The sequence below is a fragment of the Schizosaccharomyces japonicus genome, assembly GCF_000149845.2.
Source record: "Schizosaccharomyces japonicus yFS275 unplaced genomic scaffold supercont5.2, whole genome shotgun sequence".
NCBI classification, from domain to species: Eukaryota; Fungi; Ascomycota; class Schizosaccharomycetes; order Schizosaccharomycetales; family Schizosaccharomycetaceae; genus Schizosaccharomyces; species Schizosaccharomyces japonicus.
Genome location: NW_011627861.1, coordinates 2,527,635 through 2,549,023, shown reverse-complemented (window position 1 = coordinate 2,549,023; position 21,389 = coordinate 2,527,635). Strand labels below are relative to the sequence as shown.

The window sequence follows — 21,389 nt, the reverse complement described above, 5'->3', positions numbered from 1 at the left end:
CGACGATTATGGTGGTTGTGCCTTTCGTTAGTAGTTTTCTCAGCCCTCTGGGCTTCTTCCCTCGAGACGGGCTCCTCAGTGCTTCCTTTCCCTCCCTCCTCGCATCGTGTCTCGCTCACTTCGCTCGCGTTAAATCCCCCTCCTAGATAGGAACTCGTATGTTACCCCTCTGTTACCTCCATCGTCTCCGTTACCTCCGTGTTACCTCGGAGCTTAAACATGAAATGCGACTGATCTGACCAATCAGGGGTCACTCCCTCGTTTGCGTTTTTCGTGACATCATCTACGCTTATCTTATCAAAAATGCCGACAGGCATTCTCCTGCCCGTTACTGTTTGACAGCACTGTTCGCTTTCTCCCCTACGCATATATCAGTTCGCACGACACTGACATATAAATCTCCTTGCTAGCTTTTTTGGTGGTACACTGTTTAGTTATTTTTTGTCCTGGTTCTGTAGTTCATTTGATCTTCGTGTCACAAGGTAAAGCGTGTTATAAGCAAAATGATGAAATTACAGTTTCAACGCGCTGCTCAGCTCTCTCTGAGAAACAATGCTCGTGCTTCTATGAACTCTCTGAACCGTGTTCGTTACGCGTCCACGAGCTCTTTCAAGAAAATTGATGTCAAAAACCCCATTGTGGAAATGGATGGTGATGAAATGACCCGTATTATTTGGAAATTGATCCGTGAAAACTTGGTCTTGCCTTACGTGAACGTTAACTTAAAGTACTACGATTTGGGTATTGAGGCTAGAGACAAAACTAACGACCAAATTACGATTGATGCTGCAAACGCTATTCTTGAGAACGACGTTGGTATTAAATGTGCTACCATTACTCCCGACGAGGCTCGTGTCGCTGAGTACCATTTGAAGAAAATGTGGAAGTCTCCTAACGGAACGATTCGTAACATCTTGAACGGTACCGTTTTCCGTGAGCCTATTATCATTAAGAACATTCCTCGTTACATCCCCGGTTGGACGAAGCCCATTTGCATTGGTCGCCATGCCTTTGGTGACCAGTACAAGAGCACTGATCTCCGTGTCGACCGCCCCGGTAAGCTCGAGCTGTCTTTCACTCCTGCTGATGGTTCCGAGAAGCAGACGTTCAATGTCTACGACTACAAGGGTGCCGGTGTCGGTATGGCTATGTACAACACTGACGAGTCTATCAAGGGATTTGCTCACAGCTCCTTCCAAATGGCCTTGCAAAAGAACATGCCCTTGTTCTTGTGCACGAAAAACACAATCTTGAAGAAGTATGATGGCCGTTTCAAGGACTTCTTCCAAGAGATCTATGAGTCGACGTACAAGAAGGACTTTGAGAAGAAGGGTCTTTCCTACCAACACCGTCTGATCGACGACATGGTTGCCCAGGCCGTCAAGGGTCACGGAGGCTTCGTTTGGGCTTGCAAGAACTATGACGGTGATGTGCTTTCTGACATCGTTGCTCAAGCTTATGGTTCTTTGGGTTTGATGACTTCTGTCCTTATTAACCCCAACGGTCGTACCTTTGAGAGTGAAGCTGCTCACGGCACTGTCCAACGTCATTACATGCAACACCTGAAGGGTAAAAAGACTTCCACAAACAGTATTGCCTCCATCTTCGCATGGACTCGTGGTCTTGCACAACGTGCTCGTTTGGATGGTAATGACCGTTTGCTCTCCTTTGCCGAAGCCCTGGAGCGTGCTTGTGTCTCTACCGTTGAACAAGGCATTATGACCAAGGACTTGAAGCTCATTAGCGGTGCCAAGGACGGTTGGGTTGACACTTTTGAGTTCTTGGATGCCGTTCGTGACAACTTGAATGCTGAGTTGCACAAGTCTGCTTAAGCAAGTAATTTTTTTTTTTGCACACTGTGACTAGGGGGTATTTGGCTGTGCCAATGAGTACTTTCTTTTTAGCAATGACATTTGCTTTTGTTTAGGATTATATAATTATAATCATTTGCTCTGCAAGTAACATATTGGACTTTGTAGTGAAGGGGCGATTTACGTATTAAACAGTTGTCTATTCAAAAAACTATTGTTAAGTAGCATTAAACGGTATTTCACTTACTCTTACGCTCCCTCTATTACATTGTTTTCTTCACTATCCACCCGTCCTTCTGCTCCCCACTGCAGCAGCTGTTGTTTTGACTGGTACGGCACGCTTTCACACCGACGGACGACGAATACACTTGACCTCAACCAACATCTCCAACAATGAGTTCTTCACGGAGTTGGAGTCGGTCACTCCTTCTCACATGTATCTCATTATGTCTTTTATCAATTGCTAGATGTGAATCGCTTCTTGATGATGTTGTAAAACGTTCTAATGATTCTCTTTTATGGGGAGCATATCGCCCTAACCTTTATGTTGGCGTTCGTCCCAGAATTCCCAAGAGTCTTATGGCCGGATTGATGTGGACTAATGTTGATACCTACGGATCAATTTCTCGTATGGAGTTTTACAAGTTGAATGTGTGATAAATGATTACTAACAGAAACCTCGTTAGGTATACGCCATGCCTGTGAGCAATCAGAGGACATGGGCTATTACGGATGGGACTCTTATGATGCTCGTCTTGGTGGACACCAGGTCATCGACGATTACGGTATGGGTATAAAATTGGACGTTGACTTTGTGAAACTTCCTGAAGCTGAGAACGGCCAAAACTGGGCTCTCCGTGTTCGTGGAACGCCAAAAAAGGGTGCGCCTGAGGACATCAAGACAGCTATGTTCTTCTATACGTATTTGGAGGGTGAAGGAATTCTTGAGATTCAGAAGAATGAAGAAAACGAGGGATCTCGCCCTTACATCGTTGGTGAAACACCCGATCTCGGCACCTTTTTGATTGCAACGAAGAATCGTTTTGGTGAGCATCCTACGTTTTTGACTGCTCCCAATAATTTCGAGGATGCTGAGGAAACTGTTATGGATTCTGACTATTACATCAGTCTGAATGTTGAGGAAGACGACATTTGGAAGATGAAGGATGTTCTTTTGCAGCTTCTTGATCAAAAAATTCGTATTGATTTGCAAGCCAAGGGAATTACGAGTCTCGAGGACCTTCCACCTGCTTTCGAGGAGTTGGTACTTCCTAACGTCGCAGGTAACACAAACGTTCAGATCGTTGAGAAGGTGTTTGAAGGTGCTTTTGAATTTGACATCATTTACAACTCTGTTCCTTTCCTCAATGTAGTTACCGAAGATGTCATCACGGCTCAAATTGAGAGCAACAAAGCTGCCTTTAAGGAGCGTTTTGAACAAACTTTTCCCATTGCAGCTCCCTTCAAAAACGAGTCTAGTCTGCAATTATTTTCCCAACGTGCATTTGCTAACTTATATGGTGGAATTGGTTATTTCTACGGCAATTCCATTGTCAGTACGCATGGCGTTGAGGATGCCGAAGATGGCGATTATGAGTTTGCCCATGGATTCGAAAATGCAGATATGAAGTTGCAGGAGGGAACGGCAAAGCTTGATGTGGAGCGTACGTTGTTTACGGCTACGCCAAGTCGCCCTCATTTTGCGCGTGGATTTTATTGGGACGAAGGTTTCCACTTGATTCCCCTTGGTCTTTGGGATACTGATTTGAGGTATGGATATGCAGACTGTGTGCATTTTTGTATGTAAGCGAAGCTAACCATTCTTTTAGTCTTGAAATTTTGCAGAGCTGGTTCTCTTTGATTGATGAGAAGGGATGGCTCGGAAGAGAACAAATTTTGGGTCCTGAGGCTAGAAGCCAAGTCCCTGCAGAGTTTCAGACACAATACCCTGACATTGCGAACCCTCCTACTCTCATCTTGGCCTTAAAGGCGTTCATTGAACAAATGAAATCGTACAGCGGTGCCGGTGATTTTGCTGAACGTGCCTTGAATCAAGAGGGTGACGGTGTTTCAGGCGTAACTAGTGAAGCCGACTTGCTTCGCGTGTCTCACCTTGAGTTTCCTGAACTGACTACCAAGTTTTTGCGTTCTTTGTACCCCAAGCTTCGTAAGCATTACTACTGGTTCCGTGACACACAAGCTGGCGACTTGGAAAGCTGGGAGCGCGATGCGTTTTCTGACGTTGAGGGCTACCGTTGGAGAGGTCGTACCTATGAGCACTGTCTCGCTAGTGGTTTGGATGATTATCCTCGTGCACAACCTCCTTCGTTTGCTGAGCTTCATGTGGATCTTATGAGTTGGATGATATCTTTCACGAAGAATTTGCGTTTTGTTGCCGAGTTTTTGGGAGAGGAAGAGGATGCGGCAACATTTGCTGAATATGAAAACAATATGATGCATAACTTGGACGATTTGCACTGGGATGAGGACACAGGCATGTACTGTGATGCCTCGGTGGATGAGTACGATGATCCGCTCTTCGTTTGCCATACTGGCTATGTTTCCTTAATGCCATTGATGCTTGGTCTCTTGCCGTCTGACTCGCCCAAGTTGGGTCGCCTGTTGGAGGTGCTCCGTGATGAAGATGAGCTGTGGTCTCCCTACGGTATCCGTAGTTTGAGTCGCTCTGACCGCTTCTATGGACAAGGCGAGAACTACTGGCGTGGTCCCATCTGGATAAACATGAACTACATGGTGCTTTCCAGTCTCTACAAAAATTATATGCAAGTGTCCGGACCATATCAAGAGCTGGCTACTGCCATTTACAACGAGCTTCGCGTGAACGTTGTAAACACAGTGTACAGGGAATGGGCTCGTTCTGGCATTTTCTACGAACAGTACAACTCAGAGACTGGTGTCGGCCAACGCACCAAGGGCTTCACCGGCTGGACGAGTTTGGTTGTGAACATTCTTTCTGAACAGTACTAACCAAGTCTAAACAATCTTACGAAGATAATGCACGCGCATAAAAAGATAATTATATCATGAAATACGTTCTTTTTATAATGCTGGAATGAGAACAAGCAGGCGGGACCAACTGGGTGAAATCAGTTGCGCCTGGACAGGAACGAGGTTGTATCTACTTAGTGTAATGCTTTAGCTGTATGAAAACTTAGCATTTCCTTGCTTTTCATGCAAAACCGTTCCTGTCGCGGAAAGGAACTTAAACTTTTCGCTAGTTTTTTTAATTGGATCGCACAAAACTGGTTGCGCGCCAATCAACGGCGTTCGCGCGATTCATGTTTGTCGTCATGACGTCGATGTTGGCGATGTCTTCGCCTGTGTTCGTGTTCGCTGTGATGTCTGTGCTTACGAATTCTGCGTTCGCGTTCGTCGACAACAGCTTCAGACTGTGTTCTTGTTGAATCTTTTTGTGTTTGATGTTTCAATGGCACGCCGGGTCCACCGATCATCTGTGAAAGCAATTCCTGTTCCCTGCGCTTAATTTCTTCAATCTCTCGTTTGGCTTCATCTCTTTCCGATGGTCGGGCAGAGGATTCAGCAATTGTTGTCTTACCTTTCGACCACCATTCTAAGTCTTTTCCTTTTGCCCAGCGGCCAGTCTGAGCGTACAGCGATTGTCCTAGATAGTTTTCACGCTGGTGGTCCTTCTTCACGTTTTCCCAGTCAAACAAGCCTTGACCACCACGTGTACCGCCTCGGGAACTGTGACTACGGCCCATGGCGTTGTTGTTGTTGGTGAAGGAAGAATCGGTGGGCCTCGGTCGGTAAATTTCGGGAACTGTGTGATAATTTTTCGGTGAATTCCATGGAACCCCGAAGCGTTGTCGGGATACTATCGGAGTTTACGGGAAAGTGGGATGATGTGGGGAAGAAAACTAGGGATCGGCTCTCGAACATTCTCCGGGGGGATCGCAGGGGAATTCGGGGGAGAGGTCTGGGAAGATGAGATGGAACAGCAGGGAAGAAATTGAACAAAAAAAAAATAGAATTAAATAAAAATTAAATAAAAATAAAAAAAAAACCAAGAAAAAAAAAAGATAATAATAAACAAAAAAACAATAATTAATTTAATAAATAAATAAATAAAACAATTTATGCGCTGGAGCACGAATTTTAGAAAAATAACAAGAAGAACTAAAGTAGTATCATATAGCATCAACAATTCGTCTAAAAGAGCGAAAAAAAAAATGAAAGAAAATCGCAAAAAATCGCAAAAACGCCCGTCTTTTCCCTCTGTTCCTCACTCCTGTAACAATCCCCGCTGAACCCTGCATTCTACTATAAATCAGAAAGAAACAATTAAACTAACTCGGCTGTTTGCTTTGTTGGAATTGATTCGATAGATCAGTTAAACTCAAAGGTTCGGTTGTATCACGTTCTTTTGTTAGTGGTCACCTGCAAAGAAGATAATCACGCCGGAGGCGGAGAGATTCGTCCGATTTTTCTATTGGTGATTTTTTTTCTTCCATCAAATTGCCGAAGCTGTCTGCCCATTTTTGCGAAAAGATCAGAATATAATTCGGCCAATGGCTTGCCTCTTGTAGATCCATAGACTCAATTCTGACAAGCAAAATTGTCAAGCAAAGCAGCAGCTGTATAGCATCAATTGTCTCCTCATTGACCTCGTCACGGGATCATCGTTTCACCAAGTGCTCTTGTACGGACGCTACTAATTTTTGAATTTTCAAGGGAAGAAAAATCCATAAAAAATAAAAAATAATTAGAAAATGGGAAACGGTGCTAAAGCTGCTCGTCGTCGCGAGAAACTCGCCAAGGACAAGAAGCCTGTCAAGAAGTCCCAATTGAAGGCTAACGAGGCAGCCAAGACAGTCATCTGCTCGATTTGCCGTACACCTTTCATGAGAACAATTCGTCGCGTTGCCTTGCAGGGTCATGCTGAGAACAAGCATGATAAGACCGTCGAGGATTGTTTCCCCGGCTGGACCGATTAAGTTTAGGACTATGAATGAGTACATGAGAATGTACACATGGGCACAATCTACATATTCAATAATGCACCACCGTTTCTTGTAAACTTGCGGAGTAAAGCGTAGCGGGCAGAGGGAAGTGGTCTGTGAGAATAACTACTATTTGCTGTCTTTCGTACACTGCATGCTGTAAGACTACTCGTGTATGTAACTTTCCGAGTAAAGGGTTCGTCATATAACTTTTTCCCTCATACTTAAATAGACCAAAAATCAATAATATGCAATATAATCGTATGGGAACATGCTACACAAAAATTGAACACAAAACTTTGGCGTTTCAGACGTTTTTCGATGCTTTTCCATTTTATGTAGTTAGGGTGGGACCGCCCCGTCGCCCAGCCATAGCCTACCACAACACCAACACCTGCACACTTCCACCTTGACCAAGTGCACATACCGAACGTAAACAAACATGGATGGGATTCCTGCGCTCCTTGCTGGTACCTTGAACACAGCTACGGCCAAGTCTGGTATGTAGAAGACTGTCTCTGGGTTACCGTAGTACGAATACTAACGCGTTTCGCAGCTGAGGAAGCTTTAAAGTCTTGTGAGTATCAGGACCGCACCTTCCCCATTCAATTGCTGGAACTGGTGAACAATGACTCTTGTGAAGTGAGTATTAAGCTCGCAGCCTCTCTCTACTTTAAAAATTACGTTCGTCGTCATTGGGACGCAGAGGATGATGCTTCTATCAGAATTAGTGACAATGATAAAGAGCTCATCAAGAGCGAGCTTGTTAATCTTATGATGAAGAGCCCAACACTAATCCAAGTCCAACTTGGTGAGGTCATCAGTTACATCGCGAATTATGACTTTTACGAAAAATGGGACTCTCTTTTGCCAGACTTGATTTCCCGACTTTCTCCTACGGACATGACCGTCAACATTCCTGTTCTGTCCACGGCACATGCCATTTTTAAGCGTTGGCGCCCACAATTCCGCTCGGACGAGCTTTTCCTTGAAATTAAGTATGTGCTCGATCGTTTCTGTGAACCCTTTCTGGCTTTGTTCACACAAACAACCGCATTGCTGCAAAGTGCACCAGTACAACAGGATCCCACTGCCCTCGAGCTTGTTCTCCGCGTTGTCTTGCTCGAGTGTAAAATTTTTTATGACCTAAACTGTCAGGATATCCCCGAGTTCTTTGAAGATCACATGGACGACTTTATGAATGCATTTCTTTATTACTTCACTTATACCAATCCTCTGCTCGAAACAAACGATGATGCTATTGAGACGGTCATCAAAGTCAAGGCCAGCATCTGTGAAATTGTCGAGCTCTATACCCTTCGTTATGAAGAAGTCTTTACTAAGCTCACAGACTTTGTCAACGTTACATGGACTATGCTGACTTCAATGAGTCAGGACGAGAAATTCGATCTCCTCGTGGGAAAAGCAATGGCTTTCTTGACTTCGGTCATTCGTGTCCGCCGACATGCAGAATTCTTCTTGCAGGATGGAGTGTTACAGCAATTTGTCGAGCTTGTTGTCCTTCCTAACATTTGTCTTCGCGAATCAGATGAGGAGATGTTTGAGGACGATCCATTAGAGTATGTTCGCCGTGACCTTGAGGGATCCAGCAGCGATTCTCGCTCCCGTTCTGCTGTTGATCTTGTTCGTGGACTGTTGGATCACTTTGACCAACAAATCACTGCTGTCATCTCTAATCACATTACACAAAACCTTCAAGAAGCTGGCACTAATCCAGCTCTCAATTGGGGTAAAAAATATGCTGCCTTACAACTTTTTTCAGCCATCGCTATTAAGGGTCAGTCTGCAAAGTTGGGTGTCACATCCGTCAACCTTATGGTTGATGTCGTCAGCTTCTTTGAAAACTTTATTAAGCCTGATTTGGCTCAGCCATTGGGCAACGTTCATCCTATGGTTGTTACGGAAGAAATTAAATTTGTCTTCACCTTTAGAAACCAGTTATCTTCTGAACAACTTCTCCAAATTTTGCCCGTAATTATGGGATACTTACAATCGCCTAGCTTTGTGGTTCATACTTACTCTGCTATCGCTATCGACCAACTCTTGACCGTGAAGCATAAACATGTGCACATTTTCACACACCTCCATATTGCTCCTCATTTGCAAGGTGCTTACAATCAATTGTTCATGCTCATTGAATCAGCCGATACCCCACAAAAGCTCGCTGAAAATGATCATTTAATGAAGGCCATCATGCGTTTGACCATTATTGCCAGCGAGGCTGTCCTTCCTACCGCTTCCTTTTTGCTTGAGCACATCTGCAAAGTTACAACTGAGGTGAGCAAGAACCCTTCCAATCCTAAATTCAATCACTATCTTTTTGAGACAATTGGTGCTTTAATTCGTAACCTTTCCGCTACAGGTCCTTCTACTTTAAACCAATTGGAAACAGCTTTGTTCCCTGTTTTCCAATTCATTCTTGCGGAGGATGTTGTTGAATTCATTCCATATGTTCTTCAATTGCTCTCACAACTTATTGAGGCAAACGCCAATGCACCTCTTCCCGACTTCGTTGTTAGTCTCATCCAACCCTGCCTTGCTCCTGCCTTGTGGGATTCAAAGGGTAATATTCCTGCTTTGGTTCGTCTCTTGCAGGCCACTATAAGCAGGGGTCCTCAACTTTTCGTCACAAACAATTATGTTGAACCTGTTCTCGGCATTTACCAGCGTCTTATTTCATCTCGGGTTAACGATGTTCACGGTTTCAACTTATTGGAAAAGGTCCTCACCGTTTTCGATGCGAATACCCTCTCTCCTTACATCAATCACATTTTCTTCCTTATATTGGCACGTCTTCGCAACTCCAAAACAGAGCGCTTTGTTCTTCGGTTGACTGTCTTTATTTTCTATCTGGCGTCGATGAGCACGGGTTATGCGGGTCCCGAAAATATTATTAAGGGTATCGATGGCGTCCAAGCTGGTGTTTTTGGACAAATTATGACAGCTTTTATCCTTCCCGAAACCCAAAAGATTGCCGTAGCCTTGGATCGAAAAATCGTTGCTGTTGGTGCTACACATTTCCTGAAGTGTGAAGCATTTATTGCCCCAGGGGCACCTTACGAACGTCTTATTATTCCTCTGCTTGGTGCTATCTTGAAGCTGTTTGAGCTTCCTGTTGAGCAAGCAAAGGGTGATGAGGACTTAACTGATGCTATTGATGCTGATGATTTATCGTTCCAAGCTTCATTCTCTCGTCTAGTTACTACTGGAGGAAAAAGAATTGATCCATTCCCTCAAGTCACTGATCCCAAGCAACACCTTGCCCTTGAGATGAACACAATTAACAAGCATACTGGAAACAGATTGTCTCAGATCGTTTCCACTCAATTACCAGGCGATGGTCAAAGTGTGCTTCAATCTTATGGTTTTGTACTTTAAAAGTAACGGTTGGTAAATTATAAAAAAAATGTCCAATAAATGTTCAACGAAGGAAAAGACTTGTCGTTCTATATTTTGCTTAAGTTTGAATATATTGCAAAGTGACGGCAACGACTACGAACACTTAATACAAAGTACGCATTTGTATAGGTCAAAAAGAATATACGGGATCAGAAACAAGATGAATGCAAATTTTGAATGTGTCGGAAATGAGCATCATTATTATTTTGATTGTAAAAACATTTTCCTAGGATTACCAAAAACGGTTTGGAACCATTGTTCTTTAGACGCATTACGTCGTACATGGCGCAAGAGGCGAATTATTGTTCCTGGTTTAATTCCAGAAATTTGTTTCAACTGAGCTAATGATGATGGTTTTATACATTGTAAGAGGTTTATTTCTTCTGTCGAAATGCCGCCGATGCTAAACCGTGTTAGTAGATTAAATGGGTAAAAGTAACATACGCAGTGTAGTCAACATCATTAGGGATGATGGTTGCCTCTTCTCGAAAGTTTAGGAAACGATTCTCTGACTCTTGTTGCTCAATATAAGTAGTATAGAGTGCCTCCACAAGTATTCGATTGAGTTGTGTCTGAGAAAGCTCCTTCGTGGAAGGAATTAGCTTTAAAAGACGCATACGATCAAAAGTTGGATTTCGCAATAATTCCCATAGGGTACGATGTTTTCCATCCTGATTAACAGTGTAGCCCAACTGCTTCCATTCATGAGCTGTCAGTGAAAACTCTTTTGCGGCCTCTATAACTTTTTGTCTCTGCTTTAACATTGATTGAAATAGTGTATATCGATTTGGATTGTTGTCCAAAAGACCAATATTTTTTGCTAAAGGAGTAAGACGCTCATCAGCATTATCAGCGCGAGTTGTTAAGCGATATTCACTCCTTGAAGTAAACATCCTGTAGGGTTCAGTCACGCCTTTCGTTACAAGATCATCAACAAGAACGCCAAGCATAGCAACTTTTCTCGGGATCACTACAAGCTCTTCGTTCTTTGTGTATTTAGCAGCATTTATTCCCGCCAATACACCTTGAGCAGCAGCTTCTTCGTAGCCTGTTGTTCCGTTAATTTGTCCAGCAAGGAAGAGACCAGATACTAACTGGGTCTCCAAGGATGCATTCAGTTGCAGGGGATCTAAATAGTCATACATAACTCCATAAGCGGGTTGAACAATCACAGCATCTTTCAATCCAGATATACTGCGAATAAGCTGTAACTGAACATCTTCGGGTAAGGAATTGCTCAAGCCATTTGGATACCATAACGCATCTTCATCAAATCCTTCTGGCTCAAGCCAAACAATATGGCGTTCTCTTAATGGAAAACGTACAATCTTCGTCTCAATTGAAGGACAATACCGTGGTGAATTAATGTGAACGGCCGCCATATGAGGGGCTAAGTGCATGTTTTTTCGAACAATTTCGTGCGTAGTTGCATTAGTGTAAGTCACATAACAAGGCCTCTGGGGAAGAGATGGTTGAAAATTATCTCTGGAATTCAAATAACTAAAAGGTGCGGGTTGATCATCACCATATTCAGGAATCATTTTCGTGATATCAATGGAATGTGAAGCTAAACGTGGCGGCGTCCCCGTTTTCAAACGCTTGATGCGAAAGCCTAGCTTACGAAGTGTATCGGAAAGAGCACATGATGGGTTCTCTCCAATTCTTCCGCCTGGAATTGATTTGTGCCCAATATGGAGTTCAGCAGATAAAAACGTTCCCGTGGCAATAACGACACTGGTAGCGTCAAATTTGGTTCCATCGGCAAGAAGGACATTTGATATGAAAGGCTTATCTGCGCCGGTTGTATTTACGTTGATGTCTACAACATCACCTTCTATGATTTGAAGCAATTTCAAGTCATAACTGGCAAGCGTACTCTGCATATTCCGTTGGAAGGCTTTCCGATCCATTTGAGCTCGAGGACTCCAAACAGCAGGACCTTTCGAGCGATTAAGGAGACGAAACTGAATTGCAGACTCATCACAGACTCTTCCGACAACACCATCTAAGGCGTCTATTTCACGCAAAAGTGTTCCTTTACCAATCCCACCAAATGCTGGATTGCAGCTCATTTTACCAATATCCCTCTTCGACTTTGTAATAAGCCATGTTTTTACGCCAGAACGAGCAGATGCAGCTGCAGCTTCAACACCGGCATGTCCACCTCCTATGACAATGACCTTCTTGTTACAAATCAGTGATGATGTTTGAAAGTGCCTTTTCGCCAGAGTAGCACCAAATCTTGAGTAGGATTTACGCATGAGCATTGAGTGGTGCACTAATATCCACAAAAAGAGAGAATGTGATAATTCTTTGTCGACTTTGATAAATGTTGCTTTTTTCTATTTTTTTTCTTTAAGATTTTAAGAAGTCGAAGGGAGAACAGATTTTCTTCAGTTCCCTTAATTACTGTGTTCCTTCCAATAGAAACATCAAAATTCACTTAAAGTCTTTTGGCAAATTGAGTCTTGTAAGAAATTAAAAAAACGAAACCTGATTGAGGCTGCTACAAAGAACAAGTCCTAGATACTTCTTAGACGTTTTAAAAGGTACTCGTTACCTTCTGAAGAAGAGCAATAGTTGTTTAAGTAACGCTTTAGTTACATGAATAAGTCGGTAGGTGGGAGTGACAAGACAAGTAGGATGAAAGAATCATGAATCCCAAATTCATTTTCAAAAAAACTGCTGTTATTGTCATAAGTTCATTGTCGGGAGTACAGATTTGAATTCCATGAAAGTAAAAACAACACAGTTAGCAAATTAGGGTTTGCCTAATTGAGACGTCTCATTTTGTTCACTTTAAAAGTGGAATGACAGGTGGTACATTGATCCCTAGGAGAACAAAATACTACATGGTATAGTGTTAGATACATGCTCGAAATAAAACGAAAACATTTGTAGAATAGCTTAAGTTCAACCATTTTTGACTTACTCGATAGACAAACGGAACAGACGTAACCAATATCTAAAATCTTTTTGTGACAGAAGCACGTAGCGCGAAAGTCAACATTTGCTTGATTCGGAATATTGATGTGTTTTCTAAGATTTTGATCGGGGAAAAGTGACATCTGTAATCGGGTTAGAGGGCTATATCCATATGGTATTCTTATCGTCCTATTCGTCTTACCATTAAATGTTGTAAAAGCCCTTTCGGTTCTTCAACTTTGATGTAGATACCTCCAGTAGCGTCGACTGCTTGTTCCAAAAAGAGCGTCTCTTTGGACAAACTACAGACATTGATAGGGATGTTCTAAACAGTTAGTTAGTAGAAGCTTAAAATATTTGCAGCGATTGTTAGACATCAACAGAACAAGAAGTGAAGAACCCATCAGTGGAAAGGAACATTTTTAGAAGCATAGAAGTTACATACTTGTTGCCCAACAGTTACTTACCTTTTTTTGCGCACAAAAGATGCAATTCATTGTAGAGATATACTGCAAAGCTACATCTCCAGACAAAGAGAAAATCAAAATCCGCGAACGTAAAGGTGACTCTGTCTGTATGCGATTGATGTAAGCCAATGCCCGAGAAAGTGCACCAGACATCATTGTTTTTGTTGAAATTGAATTCGTTGACTCAACGAGACGTGCCATTCCTTCTAAGACCATGTCATCGACTTCCCTAAACTTTCTGTATGTGTTTGCATCTTTTTCCGGATCCACTTGTTTGGTTTTTCGATTATCTTTTGTTGTTGGATACAGAAACTCAACTGAATCAGTATGAGATGCAATTACTGCGACACGGTTCTCATGATGAAATGCCAAGTGAGCATTTATAAAAACAATAATGTCCGCAAGTATTTCTGATATAGGTGCCTTTTGAGCAAGAGAATACCAAGAAACGGGATTTGCATCCAAAATGACGACGAGAAGACTGGGCGTGTCATCGGTTTCGTCAGCACCATCAGCTAAAGCACCATCTTTCAAAGTTTTGAATGCATCCATACCGTTTCTTGACAGTAGTTCCAAGCAAGTTCTGTAATTCAAGGTGATCCACCATATCAAGCGTTCTACCAAACGCAATAAAAAGTCTCAGCTTCTGAACTTTAAATCGGAAACACTGTAGTTTCTTTCTATAAACACTATTGGCTTATTCTCCTTTTTCTTTGAGCGTGTTTTTCCCCTTAATGAATGCGTTTTAAAGAAATACTATTTGAGAAACAAAAAATCAGATCAAAAATTATTTCATTTTGTACAACACTGTTTTGGCGCTAAAATTAAAAGGAATATTCACTAAAAGTGGGTTTTTCACAATGGCTAAGAAGTCGCCTTCGACTGTTGAAGAACTTCGACTGGCTTTGAAGGAAATCGGTCTTAGTACATATGGAAACAAGTAAGAACAATCAGGATAGTAAAACAAAACTGAATATTTACGCCTAACGCGCCTTAGAGATACATTAAGAAAACGATGGAAAGAACGGAATGCTCGACTTGAACAGGTTCGAAGACAACAAGCTTTACAAACAAAAACGTCAGCAGATAAAGGAATGAAACTGTATGTTTACTACTATCACTCAACGAGGATGGGATGCGTATATTAAGAAGATTGCATGAAAAAATGCAAACTTATATGGACAATTCCTCTTTCTCCTTGCGAACGTTAGAAGTTTTAAGCTAACGAAACAGACGCTACTTGCTAGTGGTTGACGTTGAAGCAACATGTGAAGAGGGATGTGGTTTTTCATATATGAACGAGATTATTGAATTTCCCTGCTTACTTTACGATTTGGAACAGAAACGCATTATTGACGAATTCCATACATATGTCAAACCGAGGCGAATTCCTACGCTTTCAAACTATTGCAAAGAGTTGACAAAGATCCCACAAAAACTCATTGACAATGCTCCACCGTTCAAAACAGTGCTCGATCTGCTGCATGAATTTCTTTCTAAACATGATGACAAATTAATTCCCCCGGTTAATGGTCCGAATACCTTTGAGTGGAGCCGTCTTCCAAAAACGGCTTATCATTTTCGGTCGCAGAAAAACTGGGCTTGGGCTTGTGATGGTCCTTGGGATATGGCATCTTTTGTTGCCAAAGAGGTAATTCATCAATGCTTCAGCGCACCCTTTTCTTTCCGATCGTATGCTAACCAAACCTAGTTCGCGACAACAGAGGAAAACAATCCCCCGTCTTGGATTAATGGACCTTTTGTAGACGTCCGTTCGCTTTTCTCTGATGCCTTTCGAGTTTCAAAGTCCAATATAAATGCAATGCTATCACGTTGGAACTTGACATTTGAAGGCCAAGAACATAACGGACTCGATGACGCGCGCAATCTCGTTCGTGTCATTCAGCATATGCAGCAAGAGGACATCGAATTTGAGCACAATCGATGGTGGCTCCAATACCAAAACGTCGGTTGGTGCTTTCCTCGAAAATATGCACCCTTTATTCCCTACCGGCCTAAAGGTAAAACGATACCCCATGACTAATTACCGATTACTCAGTACTCTTTTGACGATGTCCTTCTCTTGCTGATGAAGGCCAAATGTTAGGTATTGAAATTCTAAAGTAGTTAGAGATTCATTCGAATAAGATAATTCATACTGTTGAAATTGTGGTGACACACATCGGGTAATAAACCATTTTCGAATACGTGTCTCTATAATGTGTGCAATTTTTGGAATGTCTTGAAGTTTAGAACGACTGCCAACCAGGGACTGGATTTCGATACCCATATCAAAATCCGGGTCAAAAGTAAAGTTCAGATATGCACGTTTTGCGCTTTTGGAGGACTGTGAAAAGTAAATAGAGAGCTATTGTGCATGTTAGGAGACATTGCTCTAAAATTTAAAAGACTCATATAGCTTACCTTTCCACGAATGTGTACTATTCTGACACTAAGAGAAACAGGAAGCATAGCGAATGCTGGCCGAGGAACATTCAGAACGGCAGATGTGTTTACTACAAAATGAATATCATCCTCTAAGGACAGGTCCATCGTTGCCCGTAATCCATTTGTGTCATCTGGTTGAGCCTGGATACGACAATTACTGAAGACAGGATACCGTTGTCCAAGAGAGATACTTTTAATGTGTATGGGTCCCAAAAATGAAGGTTTCCTTTTACCATTGAATAAAGTCTGAAGCTTCTTTAATGCAGCATCGTCGGACACCGCATCTTGACGAATTTGTGAAAGTGCTTGAGCAACCAAAACATTAAACCAGTCCAAGCTCTCCTCTTCGTGAGTTTTCACATCGTATATTTCGCTCAAAGATGGCGTAACTTTATGAGTTGCATCGTTAAATTCCGTAGTACTTTTTTCATTAGACGGACTCAGTGGATATGATTCTTCTTGAACATTTTTCAGCTCTTCCTTTGTGCAAAATAAGAAAAATCGCAGAAAGATGTATACTATTACAATTACAGACAACTGTCCGATGAAAAAACCTTGTGTAAATGTTAAATGGAACAACTGTACCATTTTAGATAAGCGGTGAAGTTAGGAAGGCAAACCGAATTATTACAGGCTCTAGGAGAGCAAAGAGAAGAAACGTCCAACAGAACGGTACATGCTGATGCTTTCACTAAACTATACGCTAGTTCAGAATACACACAAATAAACGATACGGAATTCATTGTCTATGTATAACGAAGGTCAGGCAACGGTAGTAAAGAAAACAAATTAATGAAGATAGTCAACAAGCTTAAAGACGTGTGTCACTATGTTTACAACAGTGATAGAGCCGAGGCTTTTTTAATTGATTTCTTAAAAGGAAAAGTTAGCATTAGAGAATCCACCACCGGGGAAACCACCAGAGAAACCAGAAAACGGACTACCTCCAAAGCCCGAGCCAGCACTTTGGTAGGCGCGAAGTATGTCGAACGGATCCATTCCGCCGCCCATTCCAGAACCGCCCTCCATGCCTTCTAAATCCGCACCGCTGTCATAACGATACTTCTTCTGAGGGTCTGACAGAATAGAGTAAGCTTCATTAACCTCTTTAAAGCGAGCTTCAGCTTCTTTATTGTCGGGGTTTTTATCTGGATGAAATTGAAGTGCCTTCTTACGGAATGCTTTTTTGATTTCCGAGTCGGAAGCCGATTTCGAAACGCCCAATACCTTGTAATGATCCTTACGCTTCGACTTCTTTAACTCCAAATCAAGACGACGAAGCTCATTGCGTAAACTGGCGTCCGTACCATCGATTTCGACAGCGGATTTGATATCGTTGATAGCTGCCTCCCAGTCCTCGAGCATTTCATGAGCCTTGGCTCTGACCTTATAGCCCTTCAAATAAGTACTATCCAAACGAATAGCGGCATCACTGTCAACAATAGCCTCTTCAGGGCGCTTCAATTTAAGCAGAACAGTGGCTCGGTTCATGTAGAGTTTAGCATTCGTATCCTTATTTTCAGGATCAATTTCAAGAGCATTTGTGTACAGCTGGTATGCCTTTTCATAATCACCAGCTTTGAACGAAGCATTGCCTTGAGATTTTGTCGACTCAAGCGACCGAATCAGCTTGAAGAACTTTCTAGCTGTACTGCTGTCGGGATCAAGCTTGAGGGCCTCCTGAAAATGAGTAAGTGCCTTCTGGCTTTCACCGGTATAATAGAATACAAGGCCACGGATGACCAAGGCTTCAACGTTCCTAGAATTTTCACGCAGCAAACTGAGGACAACTTTTTGTGCTTGGCCGTAATCCTTCTGAGCCAGACAAATACGAGCCTTCAGCAGCTCCCAAGAAACAGGTCGGCGAGCCTTAGGATGCAATCTACGCTCAAGACGATCCAAAGCATTTAAGGAAAGTCCAGGCTGATTGTGCTCCAGGTACACGAGCGCTTCATTGTAAATTGAGATACTCTCTTGCGCCTGAGCAATTCTATGTGCTGTTTTAGGAACACCTGGAGCAAGTCTATCCGATCGACGAGCGTCCTGTAGGGCCAATTCGTATTCACCCATTTGGCTATAAGCTGCCGCACGGTTGGAATAGTAAATAGCCTGGTTTGCAGTAGGACCTTGTTCAATTGCCTTCGTATAAAACTCAACTGCTTCCTGGAAACTACCCAATTTGTAAAACTCGTTTCCACGAGCTTTGAACTCCTCTGCAGCCTGCAAAGGGTTTACAGTTTCAGTGCTCGTGGTAGTTTCACCGTTTGACATATCAGCGACAGTCATTGTGTTTTAGCTAAAAGAAAGCTTTAAGATGAACGAGAAAAACTCAAAGACAACAGCTAAAAGCCTTTTAAGAGCAACGAATTCCACAGGCCCAAAGGACACTACGAGCAAGGAATGTCTCGTTTTTGGTGGTAGATGAAGAGGATAAAATTTCCGGTGACAGACTGCCACGAAGAAGACGCAGAGAGATACTGAGCCAATGGGGAAGGAAAAACGGTACATGGATTTTTCATGTAATGATTGTTTGTTAAAAACTCGTTTTCTTTTTCAAATTGTTTTTCTGTATTTGTTAAAATTTGATGAATTGGTCCCTGCAGTAAAAATGCATAGATGGTCATTGAACGTAAAACATAACGGGCTGTAGACTGTATATTAGGATAATTAATACATACATACAGAAAAATTGCTTGGTAGTACTGGGTTCTTAGCAAAACGATAGATTTCTCTGCTATGACATAGGTAGTTCATCAAACGAAATGCTCCCAAGATGCTGTTGAAGGATCAACTGTTCAAAGTTCATAGCATTTTGGTATTTTCCTGATATAAGTTCGTTTTGTAGCTCGACTATGAAGCCGTTATACTGTTCGGATTCATCTTCACGAATGCATGTTTCTCGGAGAGCGATGAGAGACTCTTTCGCTGAATCCAATTTTCCTTCAGTTAATAGTAGACGGATAGCACTTTCCATTTCGGTAATAGCGTCGTCCAAGCCAAAGGGATTTTTTATAAGCTCATAAAAAGTGTAAACGGGATCTGATGCGCTGACATGGAGCACAGGTTCTTTCTCCGTTTCCAGTTGCTCTTCCGCGGTAGAATTCAGCATAGCTTCTATCTCTGCATCTGAAATCGATAGTACACTCACTTGTGATTCCTTCTCCGCCGGTTCTACCTTTGGTGCTTCATGCACAATGGGCTCAAGCACTCCTTGCAGCGTGTTCAGAGCGTCCTGCGCATTTCGCAATGCGGCTTCTGGTGCATGTGTGTAATGAACTAAATAGGGAGAAGGTTCTGGTAACGGTGCATTTGGGTGGAAAGCGTAATGCTGAATTGCTTGTTGGATTCGATGCCGCATAACAGAGTATGAAAACTGTGGTTCAAAGACAGGTGCTTTAGAAGACTGTTGAATAGCAGGATTGTCCAGTAGCATGCTGGATACGTAAGCATCTACGGCGTTTTGGACACGCATTTTCTCCTCACCTGTGGTGACATGTTCCAAGGAGGGAAAAGAGAATGCGCGGACATCCTCTGCATAGGGTAATTGTACATCAATAAGACAGTGTGTGCCGTTTTCAATGTGAGGAATGAGTACTAGCAGTATCGGACCATTATGGTTTTTGTTGACAAAACGCGCAAGGGCGTAACGGTCTTCCTGGATCATGGCCTCTACAAAGCTTGTTAGCTGTGTTGCCGTCTGTTCGTCATCTTTTTTGTTCACAATTAAATTGGTTTCGCTCATAAAGTAAAACGGCGGGAAACACGACTTGGGAGCAAATCCTAAAACCTCCAGTCCCGCTTGAGTGTCTAATGACATGATATCCTCATCAGTTGAACTTATAGGAATGATCGTTCTACCATAACTGTAGCCACTTTCCAAGTCCTTTCTGTCTACCTCGAATGTCTCATCTTTGACTGGATCATGTACTACATATGTCCGGATAGTTGAGACTACGTCGGAATGCATTCCCAGGTTAGGTTGCGACATTACCTCGTCGTTATCTGCTCCCGAAGGATCAGCGCTAGGCTTGGCAGAAGCATCAAACGCAGTAGAAACCGGTGGTTTGGCAATTCGCGTGTAGGGATACCGTTCAATAGGAAAGGCTAAAGAGGCATCTGGATCTTGCGGATTACCCAAACTTAATATACCACGAAATATTGGGACCGGTTTCACTTTCCGAATTGGTGGCCTTTGGGCTTCTTCCATAAGATTTTGGGCAGTCAGTAGTTTTCCATTGCATTTTTCAAGAAACTGTAGTAATTGATTATCATAAGTATGCCGTTCAAGTTTTAGATCCCTGGTTAATCCAAGCGTGATATGAACATCGTGTTGAGCAATTTGTTCGGCGATTCCATCTGAATCCTCAAAGTCAATGGTGCCTCGAGCACCAGTTCCTATGAATAGCTCTTTTGTCCATTTATTTGCTTTGCAGTAACGTCCAATTAAGTCAAAAGAAACGACAATTGCTGAGAGAAGGTCACCCTGCATAGTCTTACTGGCTGAAAGACGCGGCCGTAAGTCTTGCAGCTGAGCAAACTTTGCGCTGGAAACACGTTAGAATTGAAATGTTTCAGTGTATGGCATACGTTTGTATGGGATAAAAAACCGCAATGTTCCAGTAAGCCTCCTGCTCTACCAGATCGTTTCGCGATTCTTAAAGTCAAGAAACCGAGTTAGCTTCAAGGATCGGTTGAAAAGAATATCTTACTTACCATCTGTTTTAAAACCAACAATTCCAATAACATCCGTTTTTTTGTTTTCCAGAAGCTAAAAACAATTAGTCGAGTGGTTGGATTAGGATTTTCATCAAAATTGTACCCGTTGGGACAAACTGTTCCAAACAAAAGTCATTTGATACTCTAAATCGGTTTCATTTCGTCCATAATAACGTTTTCCCATATCATTTCCTAAGTCAAGTAAATATACTGTGCATTTTTTGTCGGCCATTGACGTTACGGACCGGTATATTACGCTTTTGGAAGCGTAATAGATGAATATATGTTTACACACCTGTCAACAGGAATGAATGAAGTCTGGAACAAATATGGTAAAAAGAAATAGGAAACAAACTATCTATTGACATACAGACCTTTTTTTACGTTTAAGATTTGAAGAATACAAACTAAAACTCACCAATTGTAAATTCGTACGAGGAGTCTAGTTATTAATTAAATCTAAAAGCAAAAGATCAATAAGGGCGCATGGTTTAGCTAAAATAGGTAGCACATATAAAAGCTGCCAAAAGGACTAAACTCGTGAAAGCAGAAAGGACTGGACGACCATTTCAACAAGGTTGCCGTGAGTGTGGAAAAAATTTTTGGGTACGTCAGCAAAA

At 42.3% G+C, this 21,389-nt stretch overlaps 11 protein-coding genes across 11 annotated transcripts; 5 read left to right on the top strand and 6 right to left on the bottom strand.

The window, feature by feature from the left end:
• The first annotated feature begins 332 nt into the window (after window positions 1-332).
• On the top strand, window positions 333-2,036 carry SJAG_04362 (isocitrate dehydrogenase Idp1). The gene has a single exon (XM_002175436.2). It carries the CDS (start codon window positions 504-506, stop codon window positions 1,830-1,832), a length of 1,329 nt encoding a protein of 442 aa, XP_002175472.2. The 5' UTR covers window positions 333-503; the 3' UTR covers window positions 1,833-2,036.
• On the top strand, window positions 1,985-4,979 carry SJAG_04363 (glucosidase I Gls1). Its single transcript, XM_002175437.2, has 3 exons — window positions 1,985-2,439; window positions 2,498-3,581; window positions 3,641-4,979. The coding sequence occupies exons 1-3, from the start codon at window positions 2,205-2,207 to the stop codon at window positions 4,797-4,799; spliced, it is 2,478 nt and encodes an 825-aa protein (XP_002175473.1). The 5' UTR covers window positions 1,985-2,204; the 3' UTR covers window positions 4,800-4,979.
• Window positions 4,849-5,788, bottom strand: SJAG_04364 (hypothetical protein). Its single transcript, XM_002175438.2, has one exon. The coding sequence runs from the start codon at window positions 5,552-5,554 to the stop codon at window positions 5,090-5,092; it is 465 nt and encodes a 154-aa protein (XP_002175474.1). The 5' UTR covers window positions 5,555-5,788; the 3' UTR covers window positions 4,849-5,089.
• A 644-nt stretch (window positions 5,789-6,432) lies between these two features.
• Window positions 6,433-6,921, top strand: SJAG_04365 (hypothetical protein). The gene has a single exon (XM_002175439.2). The coding sequence runs from the start codon at window positions 6,563-6,565 to the stop codon at window positions 6,785-6,787; it is 225 nt and encodes a 74-aa protein (XP_002175475.1). The 5' UTR covers window positions 6,433-6,562; the 3' UTR covers window positions 6,788-6,921.
• Window positions 6,922-7,169: 248 nt separating this feature from the next.
• SJAG_04366 (karyopherin Kap109) lies at window positions 7,170-13,194 on the top strand. Its single transcript, XM_002175440.2, has 2 exons — window positions 7,170-7,293; window positions 7,350-13,194. The coding sequence occupies exons 1-2, from the start codon at window positions 7,236-7,238 to the stop codon at window positions 10,190-10,192; spliced, it is 2,901 nt and encodes a 966-aa protein (XP_002175476.1). The 5' UTR covers window positions 7,170-7,235; the 3' UTR covers window positions 10,193-13,194.
• SJAG_04367 (tRNA uridine 5- carboxymethylaminomethyl modification enzyme) lies at window positions 9,216-12,480 on the bottom strand (the record flags this gene model as incomplete). Its single annotated transcript, XM_002175441.2, has 2 exons — window positions 9,216-10,616; window positions 10,658-12,480. The coding sequence occupies 2 exons, from the start codon at window positions 12,478-12,480 to the stop codon at window positions 10,415-10,417; spliced, it is 2,025 nt and encodes a 674-aa protein (XP_002175477.1). The 3' UTR covers window positions 9,216-10,414.
• SJAG_04368 (transcription factor TFIIH complex subunit Tfb4) lies at window positions 12,985-14,157 on the bottom strand (the record flags this gene model as incomplete). The annotated part of the gene is made up of 4 exons (XM_002175442.1): window positions 12,985-13,061; window positions 13,146-13,281; window positions 13,341-13,463; window positions 13,606-14,157. The coding sequence occupies 4 exons, from the start codon at window positions 14,155-14,157 to the stop codon at window positions 12,985-12,987; spliced, it is 888 nt and encodes a 295-aa protein (XP_002175478.1).
• A 10-nt stretch (window positions 14,158-14,167) lies between these two features.
• SJAG_04369 (double-strand siRNA ribonuclease) lies at window positions 14,168-15,832 on the top strand. Its single transcript, XM_002175443.2, has 4 exons — window positions 14,168-14,545; window positions 14,603-14,707; window positions 14,839-15,256; window positions 15,317-15,832. The coding sequence occupies exons 1-4, from the start codon at window positions 14,466-14,468 to the stop codon at window positions 15,647-15,649; spliced, it is 936 nt and encodes a 311-aa protein (XP_002175479.1). The 5' UTR covers window positions 14,168-14,465; the 3' UTR covers window positions 15,650-15,832.
• Window positions 14,505-16,765, bottom strand: SJAG_04370 (Mdm10/Mdm12/Mmm1 complex subunit Mmm1). Its single transcript, XM_002175444.2, has 3 exons — window positions 16,030-16,765; window positions 15,765-15,973; window positions 14,505-15,723 (listed from the first exon to the last, which is right to left on the bottom strand). Exons 1-3 carry the CDS (start codon window positions 16,639-16,641, stop codon window positions 15,657-15,659), a joined length of 888 nt encoding a protein of 295 aa, XP_002175480.2. The 5' UTR covers window positions 16,642-16,765; the 3' UTR covers window positions 14,505-15,656.
• On the bottom strand, window positions 16,716-18,562 carry SJAG_04371 (DNAJ/TPR domain-containing protein DNAJC7 family protein). Its single transcript, XM_002175445.2, has one exon. It carries the CDS (start codon window positions 18,337-18,339, stop codon window positions 16,927-16,929), a length of 1,413 nt encoding a protein of 470 aa, XP_002175481.1. The 5' UTR covers window positions 18,340-18,562; the 3' UTR covers window positions 16,716-16,926.
• SJAG_04372 (Ku domain-containing protein Pku80) lies at window positions 18,497-21,217 on the bottom strand. The gene is made up of 4 exons (XM_002175446.2): window positions 20,873-21,217; window positions 20,767-20,821; window positions 20,641-20,707; window positions 18,497-20,597 (listed from the first exon to the last, which is right to left on the bottom strand). The coding sequence occupies exons 1-4, from the start codon at window positions 20,999-21,001 to the stop codon at window positions 18,788-18,790; spliced, it is 2,061 nt and encodes a 686-aa protein (XP_002175482.1). The 5' UTR covers window positions 21,002-21,217; the 3' UTR covers window positions 18,497-18,787.
• Window positions 21,218-21,389: the final 172 nt, after the last annotated feature.

What these genes read in the sequence shown, in the direction of transcription:
- SJAG_04362 (XM_002175436.2), top strand. Translation starts at nt 504, where the DNA reads ATGATGAAATTACAGTTTCAACGCGCTGCTCAGCTCTCTCTGAGAAAC.
- SJAG_04363 (XM_002175437.2), top strand. Translation starts at nt 2,205, where the DNA reads ATGAGTTCTTCACGGAGTTGGAGTCGGTCACTCCTTCTCACATGTATC. An exon ending in TACCTACGGATCAATTTCTC is followed by an intron (nt 2,440 to 2,497) that starts GTATGGAGTTTT and finishes AAACCTCGTTAG; the next exon opens with GTATACGCCATGCCTGTGAG. An exon ending in CTTTGGGATACTGATTTGAG is followed by an intron (nt 3,582 to 3,640) that starts GTATGGATATGC and finishes CCATTCTTTTAG; the next exon opens with TCTTGAAATTTTGCAGAGCT.
- SJAG_04364 (XM_002175438.2), bottom strand. Translation starts at nt 5,554, where the DNA reads ATGGGCCGTAGTCACAGTTCCCGAGGCGGTACACGTGGTGGTCAAGGC.
- SJAG_04365 (XM_002175439.2), top strand. Translation starts at nt 6,563, where the DNA reads ATGGGAAACGGTGCTAAAGCTGCTCGTCGTCGCGAGAAACTCGCCAAG.
- SJAG_04366 (XM_002175440.2), top strand. Translation starts at nt 7,236, where the DNA reads ATGGATGGGATTCCTGCGCTCCTTGCTGGTACCTTGAACACAGCTACG. An exon ending in CACAGCTACGGCCAAGTCTG is followed by an intron (nt 7,294 to 7,349) that starts GTATGTAGAAGA and finishes CGCGTTTCGCAG; the next exon opens with CTGAGGAAGCTTTAAAGTCT.
- SJAG_04369 (XM_002175443.2), top strand. Translation starts at nt 14,466, where the DNA reads ATGGCTAAGAAGTCGCCTTCGACTGTTGAAGAACTTCGACTGGCTTTG. An exon ending in GCAGATAAAGGAATGAAACT is followed by an intron (nt 14,708 to 14,838) that starts GTATGTTTACTA and finishes CTAACGAAACAG; the next exon opens with ACGCTACTTGCTAGTGGTTG. An exon ending in CATCTTTTGTTGCCAAAGAG is followed by an intron (nt 15,257 to 15,316) that starts GTAATTCATCAA and finishes AACCAAACCTAG; the next exon opens with TTCGCGACAACAGAGGAAAA.
- SJAG_04370 (XM_002175444.2), bottom strand. Translation starts at nt 16,641, where the DNA reads ATGGTACAGTTGTTCCATTTAACATTTACACAAGGTTTTTTCATCGGA. An exon ending in TAGTACACATTCGTGGAAAG is followed by an intron (nt 15,974 to 16,029) that starts GTAAGCTATATG and finishes CATGCACAATAG; the next exon opens with CTCTCTATTTACTTTTCACA. An exon ending in GTGTCACCACAATTTCAACA is followed by an intron (nt 15,724 to 15,764) that starts GTATGAATTATC and finishes TAACTACTTTAG; the next exon opens with AATTTCAATACCTAACATTT.
- SJAG_04371 (XM_002175445.2), bottom strand. Translation starts at nt 18,339, where the DNA reads ATGACTGTCGCTGATATGTCAAACGGTGAAACTACCACGAGCACTGAA.
- SJAG_04372 (XM_002175446.2), bottom strand. Translation starts at nt 21,001, where the DNA reads ATGGCCGACAAAAAATGCACAGTATATTTACTTGACTTAGGAAATGAT. An exon ending in GGAACAGTTTGTCCCAACGG is followed by an intron (nt 20,822 to 20,872) that starts GTACAATTTTGA and finishes AATTGTTTTTAG; the next exon opens with CTTCTGGAAAACAAAAAAAC. An exon ending in GTTTTTTATCCCATACAAAC is followed by an intron (nt 20,598 to 20,640) that starts GTATGCCATACA and finishes ACGTGTTTCCAG; the next exon opens with CGCAAAGTTTGCTCAGCTGC.